Genomic DNA, 23713 nt, shown 5'->3' on the forward strand with positions numbered 1-23713 from the left:
AAAAAAAGAGATCTTACATGAGGGGGACACATTTACATCCAAAAAAATAATTGGTATGCATAAGATGTACATGCATGCATTTCTAAAGAGCTAGAAAGAATTAAAATGTAAAGGCTAAGGCCTTATGAAACCAAATGTATCAAAGAAATACTAAAAAATATGAAAGGTGGTGTACCTTTTCGAGGAAAAGGTGAGATAGATTGCATGGCTGATTATGAGCCTCTTCTCTCCTTTCTTCTAAGATTCCCACATTCTCCCTTTATGGTGCCAATCTCTCTCTCCTATGTGTAGAAATTTCTATTTCCCCAAAAAGAACTAGGATCTAGTTGTCTTTCCCTCTAGGATCAAAGATGGGGTTTTACCATAGCCACTTTCTACACCTCTTTGAGGATGGATTTATTGACTAACCATAATATATGGATATGCATCTCCCCCATGATATGTAAGTATTAGACAAATACACCCCTTCTCCAATCAAATAAGGATAGAGACATGTAGATAGATAAATATTCCAACAAAAGATGGGATATGCCAACTCTATGATAAGAGTTCGAAATGGAGGAACACTACATATGCACATGTATGTTAGTGTACTATGACATACAACAAAGATATCATTGCCTCTTCCATAAGGGCTTTGGACCCCTCCAATGTATCATGAAATATAAGAACTAGAGATATCTAGGGCTTTTCCTCTTAGAGCTTCAGAGGCACCACGTGACACTACTACAAGACAAGAGACTAATCTTACCAAAGGGACCCATGTAGATAGCACATATGGATTTCTTCTGCAAATCAAACCACCTTGAGCACTACTAGTTTGATAGATATAGATTCATCCTACCAAACTAGACCTACCCTGCATAAAGTCACAATAGACAAAGCCATGGCAATTTACCAAGCATGGAAACCTCAACCACCCAAATGACAATTGAGGGATCCACACCATAGTCTAATCAAAGCCATCATTGGGAGAGACAATACACTCGCCCTTCTGACACATTAACAAAGTGACCTTGGAGCACATTATTGTAAAAATTTACACGATGCAACAAACAAAATCTAAGAAAAAAGTAGAGAATACACAACGAGCATAACAACAAAAACTACTTTAATTTCAAACAATCGATACAAAGATGACTCTATCCACCCATGTGCTTCCATTGTAAACCTTAGATGGCAATCTATCCAAATAATAGAAGAGAAGCTTTAAGCATTATAAAAAACTCTAACTAGGTGAAAGATGGAGATTGCCAACAGCTTCAGAGAGACCTTCCTTTTAAAGCCCAAGGTAATATGATCAACCTACCAAACTATATTATGAATCTTGACTAATCAACCAAGAAATCATAAAAATAATTCCTATACTCTACAACCTCAATACATTGTACCTTGAGTTGCTATCGACATAACTACTCTATCTAATCCAAAGACTACATCCAAAAAGGTCACATTTTTGCCATACAAAGACATAGACCTCATCTAACATTTAAGTACAAGACCCAAATAATATATGAGCTTCCACATGACGACCTTTCGTAATGAAAACCTTACAAAGTTAAAAGCATCATGGCTCATTGGTAGCACCTTATGAGGATAGGACATTAAGTATATCTAACAATCATAATTAAAATCATGTACTAACCTCATGAAATGTAGTTGTAAATAGATATTATATAAATGCAATCTTAAAAATTGAGATCTTTAGATTTTAGGTATTAGACTATTCTTTTACTCATGATGAGATAACATGGATACATATGTACTTTGTTATGTCTCATAAGCTATATTTGCCATTTGCAAACCTCTCTCTCTCTCTCTCTCTCTCTCTCTCTCTCTCTCTCTCTCTCTCTCCCCCCGAAACCTCAAAAGGATTTATGCAAGAAAACTACTAGCTCAAATAGCTTAGTGGCCCATATACTCATGTATAGTTACAAAAAACATAGCATGTTTAACACTTGCTAAACAAATAATAATTGTTGTCCAAGTTTTTAATATGCAAACAATATTAACATAAGTATGCTTTAATTGTAAGCCATTCTTATCGTAGAAAATCAATCACACTGCTCACCCCCCTCCCCCAGCAAAAAAAACACGCACACAACAGAATGATTTACACTATCTACTCCACAAACATTGAACAATGTCTCAACACATCTATTTACAACACAAGATTTCACACCATATTTTCATCACATTGTGTGTGTTGTGAGGCTACATCTACTCAGGTTGACTTGCATGCACTACTACTCTTGTAACCATCACCATAGTTCTTTCCATGAGCAAAGTTTTATTGTTATGTACAAATTGTCATATAACCCCTCTTGCCCACCATGCACAATATCTATTGTATATTTTTAGCAAATATGACTTGCATCTTGGGAACCTTACATCTCAAATCCCCAAGTCCCAAAGGATAACTTTTCCACCAAATCCACTAGTAGCCTCAAGTGTTAATCATCTCAAATCACTACAAGAAACGAGTTTTAACAATAACTAGAAGAGTTCACCAATGTTTGATATAGATTGCAAATGACTTCAGAGGAAAATTCTAGCATAACTCACCATTTGTACAAATGGAGGACTTTCTACATGGTGGTAGACATTGTGACAAGCATCGCGATCTTGTAGCATTCTCAGTTGCAAACTTCCCCAACTAAATCTACATTAACACAGCACTTGAGATATGAACTTCGTCCTAGCTGCAAGATCTTTTCAATGGCAATTTTTGCTCACAGTATACGAAGTCAATTAACATCCAGTACTTGCAATGGTACCATCCTCATCGAGGCAGGCGTGGTAAGGATCAAGGTACAGGGTGATGAACATCTATTTCGATGCAATTTCTCGGAGGAGCTGCAGGATTCGCGAAAAAAACTAAAGGCATATCAATCTGCTATCCAAACACACAGAAGGTATTGAACCTAACCGCACAGATGGCATTGAACCATATGTTACAAGAAATGGTCTAGTAAAGACATCATAAGTGAATATAAACCATTGGCAGAGAACAGCCAAGCTAAAAAGAGTCTATGAGAACACTCTCTAAAGAAAGCATATCTCGCCATGCCTGCAGTGATGCCCACCCTAAGGTTCAAAAGCCTGGCAGCACTAACCTACAACAAGTCCAGCCAGAAAAAACTAAAAGCAAAAGTAATATCACAGATTGATGCCCAAAGCCTGGCAGGAAAAAACGAAAACCTGCAGTGTTTTCACACAAAATCAGAAAGCAGCAATCATGTCTATTTGTGCTTCTGAATTGGGAGAATAGTGATCCAAACATGATATACAAGAGTCAAAATAATAAGGGCTTAATCAGGCTCATTGTTGATAGACTCATATACTGACTGTCTTACGAACTGACCCCGGACCCTGGGGCGCTGCTCAGCCAGCCTCTTACGGCTTTGATAGCGCACCTGCAGATTTGTAGGTGATGTTAGTTGAAATTCAGGAGTTCAGATAATAGTTGAAATGCAGGAGTTTAGGTAAACTAACAGTTATGCATTTGAAAATGGTCCTCACCTTTTTCTCAAAACACCGCTCTTTCCTTTTCTGCCTAAATTTCGTGAGAGCAGCTTCCCTCCTTGCAAATCGATTTTGATCAGCACCTGAGAGAACTCCATGAGCAACTGTAAAACCAGTCGCTGCTCCAGAGCTACCATTCCCCCCTTGGTTACCATCTGTATAGCCATCTGTATAGCCACCAGCTGTTTGACCAGCAGCACTTTGAGCATGGCTATGGCCATTACTTCCATTATTGCTTCCCGTAGCACTGCAGTTCAAACTTAAATTCCCATTATTTCCATTGCTGCTTCCACTCTGGCCATTGACCACTTCAGCCATGTTTGACGATCCACACAAAGGAGCTGACGTTCCAACATTCATGATGGTTTGGTCTTCATGCTGTGGTGTTCGAGGTCTCTGCTGAGATGCATGCTGGTGGTGATGATAATGGTGCTGAATATGGTGATGGTGATGATGATGTGAATGGTGATGTATTTGAGAATGCTGATTATTGGGCTGGGCAGGACTCTGTTCATATGATACATGGCCACCATCAACCTCACCGCTTTCTGGAACTGAAGGTGTGGCAGCCCAATGAGCAGCAGCCGCACCTGCATAAAATAATGGATGGCTCATGGGACCAAAGGCAGCAGGAGGAAGACCATCATAAAATGGAGGAAGAGGAAGGGATGCTTGAGCTCCTGGCCCTGGAATTATGTGTGAAGGCACAGATTCCTCCTTGCTGGTGCAAATACTGATACATTCCTTTCCTGATGGGAAACTACTTTCTTGCTTCCCGATACCATGGCATGTGTGGGAAAGAAATGGTGATGATTGACCTCCATCTGTCCTATCTTTTGAGGAGGCAACTCTTTCAATCTGCGTGGAAAGAGGAAAAGATGATGGGCTGCTACTTCCAGCACCATTAACGTGGAAAGCAGGGCCTGTGAGTCCCACAGGCTTGGATTGTAAAGTGGGTAAAGGATTGCCCGAATTCATGGGTATGTGGTTGTTGTTGTTGTTATACCTGCACACCTCCAAGTTGAAGCAATGAAATTATGCAAGAACTTTGTTGAAGCAGTTAAAGACAAAATATAGATCATTGAAATGGAGACATAAATTTAGACCACATTACTGAGTGCACAAAACTAATTGCATGTTATTCAAAGGTTTCCAGCAAGAAAACATGTTTTCATTTTTCAACAGCCAGATGCTTATGCATAGGACATCTTCAATCACATCAATCAAAATATTCACAAAGTACAGAGTTAGGCTGTTAGACCTTGTCATAATAAGGTCTAGCAATTGAGCCGAATTATGATCAGTTCAGAATATATGTCAAAAATAAGCGATAACCTTGAACATGCACTGGGCTTTCAGGATGCTGGCTCTGCAGACATTCCTGAGGTTAAATTTGCAAGTATCTACTAAACTATTAGGACATTGGCTCTGCAAAAATGCCAGTGTGTGTTAAACTTCGAATGAATATTAAGGCCCCAATGTGATACTTCTCTTTCGAAATAAGTAGATCTTATCAGGATAACAGGTTTTAACTGGATCCTTTTACAAAGTGCAACTACAAAGATTAGACTTGGGCTCTTGTTAAACATTCATGTCCTCCACATCATATCCAGTTTTCTGCGAACTCTGGAGGCAGATGAGGGAATTAGTGATATTCCTTCTCTCTAGAAAAGTATAAGCACTCATTTTGGCATGAAACATATGTCGAAAGTGTGGCTGTGTTGGAGAGGATCATTTACACCAGCATGATCGCCTGGATATGGAAAGAAAAATGCCAACAAAGTACCCATTTGAAAATCACAAAACTAAAAAATGAATCTTCCAAAAGAAAGTGGAGTTTCCTTGTGACAATGTTCCAATCATGTCATGAGTAAGATCGACATGCACATCCTCCTCTCCTCACCAGCCCTCGAGCTCTCCTCTAGTAGCTTCCTCACTGCCCTGCCAACTTCCCTCCTCTCCCTCTTTCTCACTACCAACGCTTCATCCCTTATAACAGCGCACAACAATTAATTGACAGATAGCCCAACACTCCTCTCCACATTGATAGTCTGCAGGCCAGCCTGTTTGAGACTACCACATCAAGAAGGCCCGTAGCAACCCCATTAAAGAAGACACTCCATTTCCATAAAAATGAAGCTCGCTATTGCCTGGTTTTTTTTGAGATTGTGGACTAGGTTCCATGACATCTCATTTGGGCAATTGGTTAACGAATGGTCGGAGTAACAATACCAATCTAAACCACATGATGGTCAGAGAAACTAGATGTTCTTTCTCATCTATCATGTGTGTGTCAAGAAACATAAACAGGCAGCTCCCATTGCATGTTGCTCAGGATCAGACAGAAGGCTGCTACAAGTCTGGATCATGTAAATGATGTTAGAATGCCTACCAATAGTCAACCCAGCCTGTTTTGTCATCTCGTGTTTCCAACAAACCCAAATGGTCAGCATATCAAAACAAGGTGACACAAAATATTAGAAGTCTGTTTGTGGCAGGACAAATAAAAGGTGTCTGGAGTTGGTAGCATAAGAAACACATGGAGAATAGGCCATATGTAACCTGGTGTTGAATATCCGAATGTTGTCGAGAGTTGAAATGGTTTGTGACTCTACAAAGAGGCAGTAAACTCTTCAGAGTTATGCTTGAGATGCATGTTCATGAAATGATTGACCAAGTGCAGGCTCTTCAAGCTTGTCATGACCTCAATATTCAGTAAAGTCTTAGACCTCCAATAAGCCACTTCAGTCTTTTAACAGAGAAAGGATGTAAAACCTTATACGCATCTGCTTTTGACCAAACCTCTATTTACAAGGGTTCTCCACATCCCATAGGTTTTTTCTGGCTAGTCCGTGCAACTGATTCTAATAGTCAGATCCATAGTAATCATGAAATGCATTTCATCACAGTCCATGGGTGAAACTAATGAGACATTTCAGGATGTACTCTTTTGCCTGCCCATTTCATTCCAAGAGGCAAATACATTTCTATTAAGAAAAAGCATAATATATCTAGTTTAAATGTCCTACTCCTGATGTTTCATGTGGCATTTCAGTTAGGACCTAACCAGGAGGGACACTTTTCACACAGAAACGCAATGTTACAAGAGTGAAACATTATAGAGGTGAAATGTTTCACAGTTACCTCAGTTAGACATTAAACAGGTTGCAATAGCAACTTAAAGCACATATATGGAAGTAGAACAATCACTTGCATTTATCTCAAAGATAGCGACTGTGTTAGTCCGAGAGAAACTCACACACTTCACTTAAATCTAAAACAGTCTGACATCTCCAGGAGGGTCTAGAAAACAGAGAACTCTAAAACGCAATACCAATGGCTACAAAGGATTCCATGCTGTAAAAAATACAATTATCACTTTCAGGTAAGAAGCATCACATATGCATAGAGTTCAGAGAGCAAGTGCTCACCTTGAAAAGGCAGAAGAACACGAATGTCTCAAGACATATCTACCATCCTTCTCTTTGTTATCTTCTTCTCTATGGCGTGGTCTTTTCAAGGTGAGCTCAAGTGAAGCTGGGGAGCTAGAATCAGATAACGTTTTGTCCTTAGAACTTGGGGAATTGCTGGCATGTTTCTCCAACAAATCTTCTTCATCCCTACTATCTCCTTGTTCCTCTTTAACAATACCACCATTACAAGCAATCCCACCAATAAGATCAATCGCTTTTGGGGAGTTCTCCTGACTAGAGCCACTTCCAATACCCTGCTCCAACTTCCCAGTTTTTTTAAAGATGGTATCTGGGTCATTCTGTGGAACTATACAGACTGTCTTGGTTCTATCTTCCTTCTTGAGTTCTGCTGCAGTGAACCCTACTGTTGGTAGTTCTAAATCTTCACCTATAGCAATATCTGTATGAAACATAAAAGTAAATTAATCAGAATTTATTATTCTAGGAAAGATGTGCTCCAGCAGGCAGACAACACAGTTGAATAAGTGCGGAACAACTAAATCATCAACATGCTTTTGCCAACTGATATGCTTTGCTGCTGCTAACAAGAAACTTTATTGATGCATGCAGTCACAGAAGATTGTAACATCCACTGAAACAAACTTTTTGAAGCCATGTGACTTTAGTTTTCCAACAGAATATTTACTTTTTCTTCACAAATTACTTGCAGAATGCTAAAGATCTCTTACCATTGCCTTCCTTTATCAAAACTTCTGCAGCTGATGCACACCCCTCCTCAGTTTGCTGTGACAAGATTGCATTGCCATGTGATGAGTCGCGATGTCTCTGATGACAACTTTCCACTTCCACAGCCCTTTTAGTCCATGAGCTCTGGAAAGACCAGAGAGTAAGTCATCATGATCAGGAAATGTTTGATTATCACGCTACGAAGCACTCATCCATAACCAGACAACTGACCTGTGTGCCACTCCCATTATCGCTACCACCCCTAACATTCAAACCACTGCTAGCATTATCACTCTCATCATTGCTGCCAGAGTTGTTGCAGTCAGCAGCACCTTCAGCAGGAGTAGCTTTCTGAGTTAGACTGCCACTGCCACTGCCACTCCCACTTCCACTTGACTGCACATCAAAAAGATGGACAACATAATTACAACAGCAATTCGATACCCCAACACACAGCATACTTCCAGCACAAATTCCCAGTACTAAATTAGACAGCACTTAACAAGACAGGCCTAACGAATTCACTGTAATAATGACCTAATTTTCTTCACTGATGTCCTTCAGGTTCCACATCCTGCAATAGAAGCCAAAGAAAATTAGCTGACAGGTTGCTTCCCTGCAGAAGCCCCAAACTACTCTATGCGATCTGGTGAGCCACATGAGTAAGTCCAACGATGGCAAGACTAAGTTTTCCACTTGCAGTTTTAACCCCAACCATCCTTCTTCAGGTTCCACATCCTACAATAGAACCAAAGCAAACTGAAAGGTTGCTTCTCTGCAGAAGATCCAAACTACTCCTGTACTCAATATGGCGACCCACATGAGTAAGTCCAAGGATGACAAGTCAAAGTTCTTCTGGTTCAAATTTTAACTCCAAGCATTGATCCATTCAAATTAGTAAAACATGTGGATTGTCCACACAACATAAGACCATGTGGAGAGGTAATATAGTTAAGTCAAGCCCTTTGCATCACATTGGCATTCATACTTGATGAACATCCATTGGCACTTCAGTGTGTTGATGAAAAGATGCGACTATTATCATGGATGCTCTACTAGGGGGCACAAATCACCCCTTGCTACGCCCTCCACTAACAAGAAGTCATGGATAGCAAGGTAAGTAAGCCTTACTATGAAGTTCCATTCACATATCCTTAAAATCACAAGTACTGCATGTAAAACTTACACGGGGCGGCGAACAAAATCTAAACAAAGAAAGAGAGTGCATAGCAAATTAGAGAAGAGTTGAGATTTCTTTAATTGCAAACAAAGTGATACAAGTATCAACCCTCGAGCTTCCATTGTGAAGCTTAAATGGCAATCTTGACAGATTCTATGGAAGAGCTTAAGGCTAGCTAGATGTTGAACTCTGACTAGATGATAGTGTTCCTCGAGGATCTCCATTTTATAGCCCACAAGTCTTAGGTCATCTTGACTAACAAACCATATTACTAGCTGTCATTAGTTTGCTAGGGCATGTTCCAAGGAATATTTCCATTACCATCCAGTCAAGGGCCTTGCCCCCAAACCTGCGACAAGCAAGCCACTAGCCCCCATGGGACCCCCCCAACCAAGAACCACTTCCACAACGCTTGTTATCATAACTACTTGTTCTTAAAACTCCTAGCTAAACTCTACTAGCCAATACAACAAGAGTAGAAACAAATGCCATAAGAGAAAGGAGCCATTACTAAGATAAGAATGATCAATGCACAACAAATATGTTTCTAATGCATGTGATACCTATAAAAGGTGTTGAGAACAGGATAATTGGGATCCCTTTCGAACTTCAATAGGCGACCTACGATCTCCTAACATCTACCTTAATTGGAGGCTACATCCCTTTGATTCTCTCCACTTCTTGGTGACTTCTCAAAGAAGTGTTCAAACCAAAACTCCACATAAATTACATTGCTTGCATCATTGGCTTAGCACTCACTGCTTTGTTCCTAAGATTTTGTTAAGCCTTGACTAATATGACAAACATTGCATTCCAAACATTCTAGTTTCAACTACATTTGCAATCAAGTATCTTGTGAAAATTGAGACAAACAAACAACCAAACAACACATAAGGACAAGATAGAGAGATTGGGTAGTGCAACCTTGAGGCTTCTAGCTTGTCACTTCCACCTTGCCCAATAAATTTTTTGTTTTGCTTTTAAATCACTGATGAATACCTCAAAATGGCAACCTTTTTCTGCCTAACAATGTGTGCAACTAGCCTTCCTTCTCAATGAGGATAAAAATGACTTGATTAATCAACAATTACAGCAAGTATAAAATTCACATAAACTGAAAATGCAAATGTTACGACTTCATCTTGGACAATGGATAACCTATTGGCCCCAAAACTAGTGCCCCTTGTGATATTTCTTTATCTTGAATTGCAATCTAGATGGAATACAATGAGATTCCATGAATCTCATTTGCACTCCGAATGCCTTTTGTTGTCACAAATGTACAATAAGCCTTCAAACCAATATGCCCTTTAGTTTGCTTATGGACTGGCCTTCAATTGTGCTCCTTGGGTGACAAATTCAACCCCAAATGTTTGTTGGCTGAATGGCCTCTTGAATCTCTTGAGTCTCTAGGCCTTCAATTTTTATAGCACACTTCCCAAGGCAGCTGCCAAACAACATAGATTCTCCACCTTCACTAGCTGATTTTGTTGGACATTCCTAAGGAAGGATGAGAGTAGACTAGAGGATGGGAAAGAATGCTAAGGAGAGAGAAAATTCAAACTTTCACGGTGAGAGAATGGAAGAAATCAATTGCTACCTTGTCTAGATAGCCATGAATGTTGTCTCCGCTGATGAAACACCCCAAATAGGATGTTGGTTGGTCGAAACACCCCTCAAACTACTATTATCTACTATTATTGTCTCCTCTAAATGTGTCACCCGCTCTTGGAGGGTCTTCTACTTGCTAAAAATGCCCTACCCCTTTCTCTCTCTCTCTCTCTCTCAACCTCAAACATTTTTTCCCACTTACATGGGCAAATTTTGCCAAGTGGTAGCCTTCCAAAACAATTTCCAACATTATCCATCCTTATGAAATTTAATTTAATAACTATTTACGACTCAAGAAAATAACCAGACTCCCAACAATCAAATTGGCTAAACCAATTTATCAACCGAGTGATCTTGAGCACTAATCAGCTTGGAGTTGGCATTAATTAATTAATTAATGACAACTCCAAAAATGTCACCATTGATACTAATGGCTAATTAAACATTCTAGGCCAACTTTTGACACCAATTTCCACCTAGTACCTATCAAGCATAAATTATTACAGCTTTTATCAATATCACCCACTGATCACTAAGGTTACTAAGGACTCACTATCACTTAACTAGCTTGCATTTCACATGTGCACAACTTAATAACGCCAACACTGAGCATTAAAAATACACATCCTCCTAGTAGTGTGCATCATTTGTCATCATTGTTAAAAACTCTATTCTAATCCTCACCTTCCAATTAGTCCATAGATCAAAGGGCATCAATATACTTGCTTTACTAACTTATCCTTGCAATCCTTACCTTTCAATTAGTCCATAAAATCAAAGACATCAACAAACTAGTTTTACTAACTTATCCTAACGATTTAGTGGAGCATGTCCTAGGACAAACTTGTCCAATAAGTTCGGCCATCAACCAAATTTATTAGTTTTATAAAGTCCATAGAGTGTGAAAAGAAAAAGAGAAGGAATCCAATCATCCACAAACTCAAAAATTGTGGTTTCACTTACTTGCCCCAAGAAAAACATGTTTGCCAAAGTGTATCTCTCATAGACAATTCATCAATAAGATTTCACTTCTACGTATCAACTTTCTCGACTTCCACATCAAAACACAAAATTAAAGTACATGGAGGGTTGCAACAGTTGCAACCCTCACACAAAATCACGGCCTCCTCTCAAAGCCTCGATGCTGCAATTATTTGACCTTGCCAAGTTAAAATTCTAGATGTGATTCACCTTCCTAAGCATCAACGTGGACCAATAGCAACACCCACACATTGTTACATGTTTCTATAAAAGATGACCATAGAACAAATGACCCTCACCACAAAAGATATCCAAAGATCAAATAAGCCTTCCTAAGGCCTTTCGAGATTGCACTTGGAGTCTCAAGTGGATAATCATTTACGGAATTAAAAAAGTGGAAGAAAGTAGCTTCAAATGCAACATCAACTTTGCTTCGGCTGATATAACTAATTCCTTTATCTTTCCTTTGTTGGTGATGCATCTAGATATACTCCGGTTGTAATGTGGGGAATCAATACCACGATCTAAAGAGGACTTCTTAGGCATAGCGAGAGACCCTTCCTGTAGGCTTTGATAGTCTGGAGAATATTTGGCATATCACAGCTTTAACACATTGACATGTATAGAAAATGAACTTTGTTTTCAGTGATTCTAAAATACATATAAAATACATAGCAAACAACATACAACAAAATCTGTATACTGAAAAAGCCCGTTGCTTACCAGGTTGAGTAGTGACAATATCAGACTGCATTTAATAAGAAAGCTCCTAGAAATTCTGATCTCTATATACCTGACACTTTTCCTCAAAACACACACACACAGAGGTAGTAAAGCTCTTACACTGTGGCACCTTCTCCACACATGCTGCCACAGATTCTTCAGCTCATTCTTTCGCACAGGTTTCACAAGAAAATCCACTGCCCCTCTTGATAAGCATTTGAAAACAATGCTCATTGAATCATGAGATGACATCACTACACAAGCCAGGTGCAAAGCATTAACCACATGGCTTTGAAAATAATTTCAAAGAGCACAGCAGCATATGAGGACCCTTACTGATAACAGGAATGTGTTTATAGGCTTGGTGACCCATAATCCTTGACAGTAGCCCAATTCCAGATAAGGATGGCATTGCAACTTCCGTGAGAACCAGATCCACGTGGCTAGCTTGGTCCAATAAAAGCTCCCATGCAAGCAGTCCATTAGCAGCAGATGTCACTGGGAATGCAAAATGCAAAAATAATAGTTAGAAACAGGGATCTGTGAACACTTTCTAGTAATAAATAACACAAAGTAAACTGTAAGGTCAAACAATTAAGCATGCACAACTCCTCTGGCAACCCTTGCACCAAAGTCAAGGAGAAGTTTCACAAGCTACAAAGCTAGATGACGAAGAATCTCACATCTCTCCTTGCAACCACTACTATGCCGCAAGGTACATCATTCTCTAGCAGGAACAATTGTGCTCAGAAAGCTGTTAATTTGCACACTCGAATCCTACACCCTAAATTATCAAGCCTGTTGATTGAGCAGCCATTGCTGCTCTAGAAAAATGCCCATTCACGTGTTGGAGAAAGAAAGAAAGACCAACTAACGACCTTCATAGCTGCAATTCCGCAGAAGGGCGCTCACAACATGCCGGGTTGAATCATCATCCTCCACAAGCAACACGCGAAGCTGCCGTTGTGGCAGAAACCTTTCCCACCTCACTGTGGGAGCCTGCTGCTGCTGTTGAAGCAGCTGAGCTTGCCGTACACCATGGGACACAGATACCTGAAGTGCCATATTCCTAACCCTGGCAGCCTCATCCTTGTATGCGTCATTCTTTGGCTGATCATTCTCAGAAAGATCATCACCTTCCTCTCCACTTGGTACAGTATTAGCCGGTTGGGCACGTGCATCTTTGATATGGCGTCCAAGGCCTACATCAGCCTTAACCCTTTGCATCTCTCTGATATCCAAAGCTTTTCCAGATTCTGTTTCCCCCGTCTTAATACAATTCGAGCGCCCATGACCACTTTTAGCTCTCACTGTAGAGTCAACACCAGGCTGGCATTCATCCTGCATAGGGATCCGTTCCCTGTCCAAGTCTTCCTTGTTTGAGAATCCTCCATCTTCATTCCCAGACCGTGTTAGCTGTAGACACCTGCCTTCAGCATCATCGTCAGGGGCTCGGAGCAACATCTCATGTGCGATCGCAGTATTATCCTTCGGCACCTTGGCCTACACTGAGACAGTAACGCAGGACGCCAGAAGCTCGCCGGCGAGAAACACAAGACATTCGCTGGTGCAGGGGATACGGCTGGAGGCTGAGGCACGAGGCGGAAGCAGCAGAGAAGCAGCCAAGTCCTCGAAAGTGGAACAAAAGTAGCACGGTAAGGAATAAGATAAACGCGCGGAGGGAGTACAGACAAGGTGGAGAAGGAGACAGAGAGCTGTTACCTCGATGCGAGAAAGGGTGGAAAGCTCGATTTCGCCTGCGGCAGGGGTCGATGCAGCGATGGTTTCTGTATGCGAATTAGGGTTAAAGAGACAGACAGATAGACAGAGAGAGAGAGAGAAACGGACACGAGCAGAAACGAAGAGCAGAGCGCGAGGAAGCAGGGCGAAATCGCTTTTGGTAGGCGTGCAAGACGGGAGAGACAATGACGTGGCGAGAGACGTGGCGTTCTAGGCTCCGACGTGGCCGGCCCGCTTATTGCCCGGATCCGCCTACGTGGCCAGCCAGCATGTCAATCTACAGGCCAAATCAAAATCTGGGTTTGTATGGCCCCAAATCCAAAGCGGCCTTCCGAGAGGATCTCCTCCTGCCCGCGGGTTGGGGGCAGGCTGCCCCGGCCCCGGGCAGCGTCCACGTAGGCAGATATTTTGAGCGACAAAGCTGCCCGCCACCGCACCCCATATCTTTTCCTGGCCTGTCCCTTTTCCATGTAATAATTTTTATTGGTCTTAGTGGTTGAGTTTACCCTCCCGTCAGGTCTCTCCTTTCTAGGACGAGCCGCGAAAGCGGATATGCACGCGTGACGCGGTTATACAAATTGACGGGGTCCTCTCTCTCTCTCTCTCTCTCTCTCTCTCTCTCTCGCTTTATCGACCATCAACCGAGACATGGAGCATCGAGACGAGGCTCAAAATGTAGGGGATATCTACGACACAGGCTCTGTTCTGCTCGGTGGAGCATCTTCAGAGACGGGAGCGGTAGAACGTCTGTGCTTCCCCGATTTGCCTCCAGCGTCATACCCTCAGAGGACTCGTCGCGACAGAGCTCCCGCTCTCGGCAACGAGGGACCTATCCCGTGTTTTAGACTTCCCTTTTTTTTTAAATGCGTTCGAAGAAGTTATATTCCAACAAAAGGTAAAATATTTACAAGTGATGCAATGTGGCATTATGCCACGGCACTTAATTTTCTCAAAAGGAAAAAAAAACCCTAGAAATACAATGCCTACCCTTAACACATCTCCTGAGGGCTAAGACCTCTTGCCTAAGACCTCTTGCCTAAGTTCATCAACACAATGATGAGGCAGCTCCTTAGGACTCCTCCGGAATACCATACCATTTCTTTTGGACCATATATGATATTCAATTCTTTTGGACCATATATACCTGAGGGTATCCCCCGAGATAAGGCCGACCACCCTCCAAGAGCTTTCATCCAAATTCCTATTTTGGGAGTGCCTACATGTAGTATGGAAGAAGGTCAGATTTTGGCTCAAGCAAGCCAATCTCATGAGTGATTTCAATGTGTTAGACTTGTTCCAAACATCTATCAAAGCTTTAATTTTTGGTGAACCATGAGTGTTCGAGTTGGGGATCCCTAAACGAATGTTTGCTAGTATTGTCTGTAAGGTCATAGTAGCGCTTTGCGCTAGGACCCCTAGGTCATTAGGGCCCCATGTAAAGCTGTGGAATTTAATCCCCTTCCCCTCTTGAGTGTGTGTTTCTATGTGGAAACACCTTCCTCATTAACTATACACCAAGTTTAACATTTGTTATTATTGCCCATAAGGGCTTTCCATGGACGCGAGTCATAATGGCTCCATGTGTTGCAATGGTATTTAACCCACCTCCCCTCCTTTATGTGTGTTTCTCTACCAAAACACCTTCCTCATTAACTGTACACCAAGCCCTAAACATCATAAAATTTATAAGCAACTTACCATCCTCTTATCATTATCTCACACAAAAGTATTATGTCTTGATTATTATTTTCACGACAATAAAACAAGACAAACAATGCTAGATTTCCCATACATAAATGCAATATAAAACAAACATCCAAATTACCAATTAGTTTTCTTTTGGAAACATTGATAGCAAATGTTCTCATTTCCACATGAATGGGATATGAAAGTATAGTTAAAGCATCACGCGTGGAATTTTCCTCTTTACAAAGCATGTTATTTGCTATTAGCTACAACAACATAACGCAATATTAGCATGAGATCATTTTATGAACACACCAAACAACAAGACCTATTATAGTGATGAAAAGGAAAAACCTTGGCTGATATCCATATTCAATTGATGCAACACAACCAAGCAACATAGGTCATGACACTCCCATCATTGCCATCAAGGAGGAATCCTCTTTGAGTGTGATCAAGACACAATATGATTGCAAATAGGGGGTGCCACATTATAACACTATCCATATCCTTGGCAAATAATCTCAATAAATAGGCCTTCAAACATCTAAATAATTAGAAGACTCTCAACAAGCATTATGTTTGATTTAAGGAGATATGAGGCATGGCTCCAAGGTATTGGAGATGGAATTTTGTTGATGGATGGTACTAATAGCGGTATATTGCCTACAAGCATGGTTTATTATGAGAGTGCACAACGAAAAGGAACAAAGAGACACTGCAAGAAAAGAAGAATGAAATCTGCACTAAATAAGAAAGAATGTTGATATAAATGAGAAAGCGGAAGGACACAAATCAATTCCTACACGCAGCCCACAACATTAGTGAGGGCACCAGATGAGGCTAATGATGATGGCAGCATCAGAGATGGGGGAAGATGACAAAGTCGGAGTGTGCACCTAGTAGGAAAGGAGGAAGATGAATGAATGAAAGTGGGAGGGGCAGGCTATATATAGACAAAAATGCCCAAATATGGCAGACGTGCATCAGGGGAGGCCATAAATGTTGGCTGACCAAAAATCAATGCTAGTCAATGACGAATAAAATGCCAAAAAATAGAGGTGACATTTGGAAAAATCCCAGATGACAATGGCATGTTTGGCAAGTGTAGGCAAACTATGGAAAGTAGTAATTGCCTGGGAAATGCACACAAAATTCTAATTGGAGGAGACAAAGCATTGAAAGTGTTATGAAGTGGAACACGTGGCAAATCTAGCAAATCAAATCTCAATCATAAACAACTTTATGATGCACATAATAGAACTTAGTGGAAAAATCTAACAAATCAAACATCTCAACTATTAAATACAAACAACATTATAATACATAAGAGGATTTGAATAACTCAATAGATTGAGAAAGACAATAGAAAGATGCACGATTGGGCCCAACCTCCCCCATGGCAAAAGCCATGGTTTGCCATCCTTAATTATATATTAGAGTTTTGCATGGATATTTGCATTCATATCTTACATATAATTACAAAGAAAGTACAAATATCAATTGAAATACAGAGTTTGAAGAGTCAAGAGGTATTTTCTAACATGCTACAATTACTGCATAAAATTCTGTGCTCTGAATCTTGACGTTTTGACATCACCATCGCGTCCGGAGCATGCCAAAACCCTCAAAACAACTCTTGAAGCTTTGAATTTCGATTCCAGATGAGGGACCAACGAAAAAACTCAGTTTTCATTATGTTCTCTTGTTTTACGCGCGATTAGGAAGCATCGGGTGTTAGTGTAAGTCCAAGCATAAATTTCATAATTATGATTAGTTATCTTAAGTATAATATATAATATCATGTATTTATATGATATTGTATTATCAAATTTATTGCTCTATTTGTAAGTTATAAGTTTAAACTTATTTAGTAATACTTATATAATTGTCCTTAGTACTATTAATTTATTTGTTTTTAATATAGATTATTTTAGAATATGAGATTTAAGATATGCTTTTATTGAAATAAACTTTATTTATAGAATACCTTGTTATTTTCTTAATGTGGTTAATTTTTAGAAAGCTTTTCTAGCTTTCTTTATAAAAGCAATAGGATCGTGTGCAAAACATGAGAACATGTTAAAAACTAAGTTTTTTCGTTAGTCCCTCATCCGGAATTGGAATTCAAAGCTTCAAGAGTTGTTTTGGGGGTTTTGCCATGCTCCTGATGCGATGGTGATGTCAAAATATCAAGATTCAGAGCATATAATTTTTTGCAGCAACTACATCATGTTATAGAATACCTCTTGACTCTTAAAACTCTGTATTTCAATTGATATTTGTACTTTCTTTGTAATTATATGTAGGATATGAATGCAAATATCCATGTAAAACTATAATATATAAATAAGGATGGCAAACCGTGGCTTTTGCCATGGGGAAGATTGGGCCTAATCGTGTGTTTTTCTCTTGTCTTTCTCAATATATTGAGTTATTCAAATCCTCTTATGTATTATAATATTGTTTGTATTTAATAGTTGAGATGTTTGATTTGTTAGATTTTTTCACTAAGTTCTATTATGTGTGTCATAAAGTTGTTTATGATTGAGATTTGATTTTCCATGTGTTCTGCTTCGTAACAGAAAGGCAATAAACTAAGTGCTCTAGAATAAGCTACCTCCTCCATTAAAACAAGTGATAGACAAATCAAAGCTCCTAAAGTCCTCACCTGACTTAAATTGAGACTCACAGGTAAGATATGACAAGGCATGATAAACATGGCTGCCTCTTATGTCTTTTAGCCTTTGACGTCCCTTTCTTCTTCTTTCCCCCTCCTAAACCTGCAACAAAAGCTTTGGTGAAGGTGGATCCACTGGCAACCTCTTTGGTGCGCTCGTTGTGCTCCAAAACAAGTGGGGCAAGCTCCTCCCATAGAAGCTTCTCACAAGTCCTCGATGTAAAAAGGCTAGTGTAGAAGACATCAAACCGAGGAGATGGCAGCTAAGTCAAAAGAATCATAGCCATATCCTCTAAAGAGATCATTCTACCAAAGGACACAAACTCATCCCTCATATCCTCCAACTTGTTAATATGATCCTTCATGAATTGAGAATCATCAACAATGAGCATCTGTAATTTCTTTTTAATGTCAAGAATCACGTGGTGGGGGGACTTGCTTAAGCTGCTACACCAAACACACACTGTATACACAAGAGGAAGCTCACTCAATAACACAAGAAGAGAGATGGAGGGCAAAACGTTTTCTTGTTGGTTTTTTCTTCTTCTTTCGCACACTATACGATGTACACAAAGTATATATAAGATACAACATAAAGGAAAATGGCCTACTAAGTCAAACAGTGCATAACTGACTACACTAATCGACTGGCGCTATGTCTTTGCCAGCTGTAGGTAGGTGTAACAAACTAAATATAATAAGTGATAAGTCAGTGGCCATGTGAGTATCATAATGACCACTAACGTGCTAAGTGTAGACGTGTAAACCCATCTAGCTAGGCGGTCCATCATCAATGTCCGCACATGTTGAGCTTGCCATCTCAACACTCCCCCTCAAGCTCAACTCTATCTCTGCAACTCCAAGTAAGCTTCGAAACTTTCGAAGCTTCTTTGCACCCAATGCCTTTGTGAAAATGTCAGCTATCTGATCCTGTGTGCTGACATATACCAAGTCAATCTCTCCTGCAAGTACCTTCTCTCTCATAAAGTGGTAGTGCACCTCAATATGTTTTGTCCTAGCATGGAACATTGGATTCCTAGCTAGCTGTATGCTGCTCATGTTGTCACAATGAATGATAACTGGACCATCTCCTTGGATGTCCAAATCACCTAATAACTTTTGCAACCATACCACCTCACATGCTGCCATAACAGCACCTCTGTACTCGATAAAGCAACTATAGGTTGCTTTTTGCTGCTCCATATAACTGCTGCACTACTAAGGGAAAACATGAATCCACTTGTAGATCTTTTGTCTAACATGCTACCAGCCCAATCTATATCTGTGTATCCAAAGACCTGTACATCCTTACCTACCTCATAAAAAAGTCCATAATGTAAAGTGGACTTCACGTACCTCAATATACGTCTAACTGCATCCAAATGAGGCTTTCTAGGCATCTGCATAAACTGACTGACTAGGCTAACAACATAGTCATGTAAATCAAACTCCCTACTATCCTCCTAAACATAGTAGGGTCTTCTATCTCATCCCCAACATCAGCACTCAACTTCACATTTTGCTCCAATGGTATTGAAAGAGGCTTACATGCTATCATACCATACTTGGATAACATATCCAAGCCATATTGCCTTTGGGACAACCATATACCATCATCATATCTGATCACCTCAATACCAAGAAAGTATCTCAGCTCACCCAAATCTTTCATCTCAAACTTCTTCTTCAAGACGTCCTTAACTTCAGCAATCCCATTGTCACTATCACATGTAATAATCAAGTCATCCACATAGATGACTATGATGACCAAACCTGCATCTTCCTTTCTCACATAAAGTGAGTGATCATCATTAGAAATACAAAATCCAATATTGACAAGATACTCTTCAATCTTGTCAGACCATGCTCTAGGTGCTTGCTTCAACCCATAGAGCGCCTTCTTTAACCTGCACACATATGTGGGATGCTCTAAATCCTCATAACCTGCTGGCTGCACCATATACACTTCTTTTTGCAATTCACCATGCAAAAAGGCATTCTTAACATCCATTTGCTGCAAACTCCAACCTTTGACTGCTACCAAGGCAATCACACACCTAACAGTTGCCATCCTAGCAACTAGATTGAATGTCTCTTCATAATCTATGCCATATGTTTGAGCTTAATCTTTTGCAACCAGCCTAGCCTTATACCTGCTAACTGAACCGTTTGCATTATGCTTGACTTTGTAAACCCACTTACAGCCAATAGCTTTCTTACCCTTAGGTAAGGGTACAAAATCCCAAGTCTTATTGGCTTCTAATGCAGCCATCTCCTCATTCATTGTTGCATCCCAATGAGCATGACCAACAGCATCCTCAAAATAGGTGGACTCAACATCCTCAACTAGTTTCACCATATAAGCATAATGGTGAGCTACATAACCTTCAAAACCAAATCTTTTAACAGGGTATCTAACCCTGCTAGATCTGTGTACCACCGGATCACTCAATGGAGCCTTTACATTACTATGAGCTCTCTGTCTGAACCACTAAAATCTCCATCAAATCCCAAATGACTGGTAGATGCATCATTACCATCTAGCACTTTCTTCTTTCCTTTGTCCTTCCCTGCAACACTTATAGATCCACCTAAAGATGTGGGACTACTCCTTAGTCTCCCAGACCAAGGGCTCATTGTAGGTATAGTACCAGATGATGTTTCTGGTCCACTAAGACTCTGTGATTCTTGTTTTTCTTTTTGTACATAGCTGTCTTTATCATTATCATCATCTAATACATCACCAATAGGTGCATACCAGCTGCCCATCTCATCAAAGATAACATCCCTGCTCACTTTGAACTCACCTGTGACATGGTTATAACAGCGATACCCTTTCTGCTCTAAATAGTACCCAATAAAAATACATTTTTCAGCCTTTGGATTAAGCTTCTTCCGTAGCTCATCTGGCACATGAACATATACAACACATCCAAATACCTTCAAGTGCGATACATCGAGCTTCTTGCCAGTAAAGCACTCTTCAGGAGTCACCCCATGAACTGCAGTTGTGGGAGTTTTGTTTATAATGTAGACAACAATATAGATAGCCTCAGACCAAAAATGTTTGGGAATATTCTTTTCAGCCATTAATGCTTGTGCAACTTCTGCAATATGCCTATTTTTTCTTTCTGCAACAACTGTTGTGGGGTATACCTACAAGTAAATTGCCTCTTTATCCCATGAGATCCAAGAAGCCATTGAACTCATTAGAGAGGTACTCTCCCCCTCCATCTGATCTCAATCACTTTACTTTTAAGCCTATTTCTGTTTCAACAGCTACCTTAAAAGATTTGAAGTGCTCAAACACATCACTCTTTTCCTTCATGAAGTATACCCATAGCTTCCTTGAATAGTCATCAATAAATGTGACAAAGTATTTGCTGCCACCAAGAGATACATTTTTTGTAGGCCCCCAAATATTTGTATGTACTACATCAAGTAATTTCTGCTCACTTCTCTATCATGCGAAAAGGGTTGTCTCGCTTGCTTACCAAACTGGCATGCTTCACAGACTTTATGCAATTCTGCAACTCTAAAAGAAGGCAACCATGTAACCAATCCTCTGGACTGCATTAATTTCAGCCTTTGCACATTTGCATGTCCAATATGTTTATGCCATATTTCAATATCTGCAACTACTCCTTTTCCTTTAGCATACATAGCAGCATCCATTGCAGAAATTCCAACATCTAAAGTGAACATTCGGCCAACTCTACTTCCTTTTGTGACCAACCTACACTTATCATTAAAGTTTTCTACAAAATAACCTTTTGCATTGAATCGGACCTGCAACCCCTGCTCTACCATTTGGCCAACAGATACTATATTCTTTGTAATTGATGGCACATGTAATACATCTGTCAAACTCTTTATCTGGCCATCATATAAGGACAAGGGAACCTTTCCAATGTGTGAAATTGGGTGGCATGAATCATCACCCGTCTGCACATAACCTGGGTTTTGTAAGTCCTGCATCTCTCCAAACCATTCAACATGACTAGTCATATGATTAGATGCACCTAAATCAACATACCATACATCATCATGTGTCCCCTTTCCTGTTGTTGGGGGTAAAGGCACCTCTGCCTAGCCGCCTGTGTATTACTACACTGACAGTCAACTGCCATTGCACATTGCAGGTGGCGGGCGCCCGTCGCCGTCACTTTATTCTTTATTCTTTTAGTGACAGTTTGAATAAAGGAAGGCTCGGTCACACATTGTGACAGTTGGAATTCCCATTTCTAGTCTCTCCCTTTCTTGCTCTTGCTCTCTCGCCATAGCTCTCGAGTCCAACCTTTGATCGTCGCTCCCTTTCAACTGGTATCAAAGCTTTGCTTTTCGACTCTTGAGCTTGGTTCATGGCATTCTGAGCATCCCATCGACTCCCTACTTGCGTTGGGTCTCCTTCTCGGCAGCCATATCCGACTCCTTCGAGCTCCCGTCACTCCTCGGCTTCCCGAGCACCTTCCCGGCATTGTTGGGCACCTTCAGGGCATTACATTAGAGGTATTTGATCATTTTCTTCAAGGTTTACTTCAGTTCTCAGGTCTCACAGGCTGTAAACAAGATTGGGGAAGCCACCATTGAAGCTCTCTTGCTTCATATCTCACTTGCCTTTGAACAAGACTTACTAGAGCTTGTTTAAGGCCTCCCTAGCTTTAACCGGACCCCTCCGAAGCTTGGCCACCATTTTTTGCAGCCCCAGGACCAGCATTTACAGTTTGCGGAATCACACAACCCTCCCATATGTGTCTTCAGCATTGACAGTCACAACAGCAGCTCTCCCCCTCCATCGGCACTTGGAAAGGCTCCATTTCAGGCATATGAACATGCTTTGATACTTGGTTTTGATGGTTGATGTGTTGGCATAGCATTTGGACTGATTTAACATTGTTTTGGGACTATCATAACAATCCACAAGTAGTTTATGACAGTGTTACATTGACATTTGATGCTACAGCTTGTTTGGCATTGTCATTTGATGCCCGGTTGGTCCCGTTTGATGCCCAGATGTTAGGGGAATATATGCCTATTGTTTGACAACCGTTTGGAGCTGATTTTGGTGCTGAAATTCTCAGTTTTGAACAATAAATCACTGTTGTACACAATTGGGCTGAAGTCATTTTACTCATGTATACTTATGCCTATGCTTTTTGGGTTATGTTTCAGACATATATGGTGATGTATTGACACTTGGGGCTTGACATAGAGCTTGGTTTTGATTCGGGATTGTTGGTTGAGCTTGAGCTCGCTTTGCAAAGAATTTGGATGCTCCATCTTGGTTGTACTTATGGCATGTATGTTGCTTATGCCTGATCGGCCGTCTTGACATGCTTAGCCTATGGCATTACTACATGCTAGTTACATTGTTTGGATCCTATTGCTAATGGAGCTCGGTCTTGGCTCGACCTTGGATTCCCAGAG

General features: G+C 40.5%; 1 protein-coding gene across 1 annotated transcript; it reads right to left on the reverse strand.

Moving 5' to 3' along the window:
• Nucleotides 1-3226: 3226 nt before the first annotated feature.
• LOC148027892 (two-component response regulator-like APRR7) lies at nucleotides 3227-14132 on the reverse strand. The gene is made up of 9 exons (XM_087689602.1): nucleotides 13903-14132; nucleotides 13059-13809; nucleotides 12517-12678; nucleotides 12301-12434; nucleotides 7917-8081; nucleotides 7688-7829; nucleotides 6957-7398; nucleotides 3523-4531; nucleotides 3227-3416 (listed from the first exon to the last, which is right to left on the reverse strand). Exons 2-9 carry the CDS (start codon nucleotides 13642-13644, stop codon nucleotides 3312-3314), a joined length of 2745 nt encoding a protein of 914 aa, XP_087545728.1. The 5' UTR covers nucleotides 13645-13809; nucleotides 13903-14132; the 3' UTR covers nucleotides 3227-3311.
• Between the last annotated feature and the right edge of the window lie 9581 nt (nucleotides 14133-23713).

Source organism: Lygodium microphyllum, chromosome 12, assembly GCF_053477565.2.
Source record: "Lygodium microphyllum isolate KBCC chromosome 12, Lygodium_microphyllum_v1.1.10, whole genome shotgun sequence".
Classification (NCBI taxonomy): domain Eukaryota; kingdom Viridiplantae; phylum Streptophyta; class Polypodiopsida; order Schizaeales; family Lygodiaceae; genus Lygodium; species Lygodium microphyllum.

What these genes read in the sequence shown, in the direction of transcription:
- LOC148027892 (XM_087689602.1), bottom strand. Translation starts at nt 13,644, where the DNA reads ATGTTGCTCCGAGCCCCTGACGATGATGCTGAAGGCAGGTGTCTACAG. An exon ending in ATAATGGGAGTGGCACACAG is followed by an intron (nt 7,830 to 7,916) that starts GTCAGTTGTCTG and finishes TGGTCTTTCCAG; the next exon opens with AGCTCATGGACTAAAAGGGC. An exon ending in TTTGATAAAGGAAGGCAATG is followed by an intron (nt 7,399 to 7,687) that starts GTAAGAGATCTT and finishes TGTTTCATACAG; the next exon opens with ATATTGCTATAGGTGAAGAT.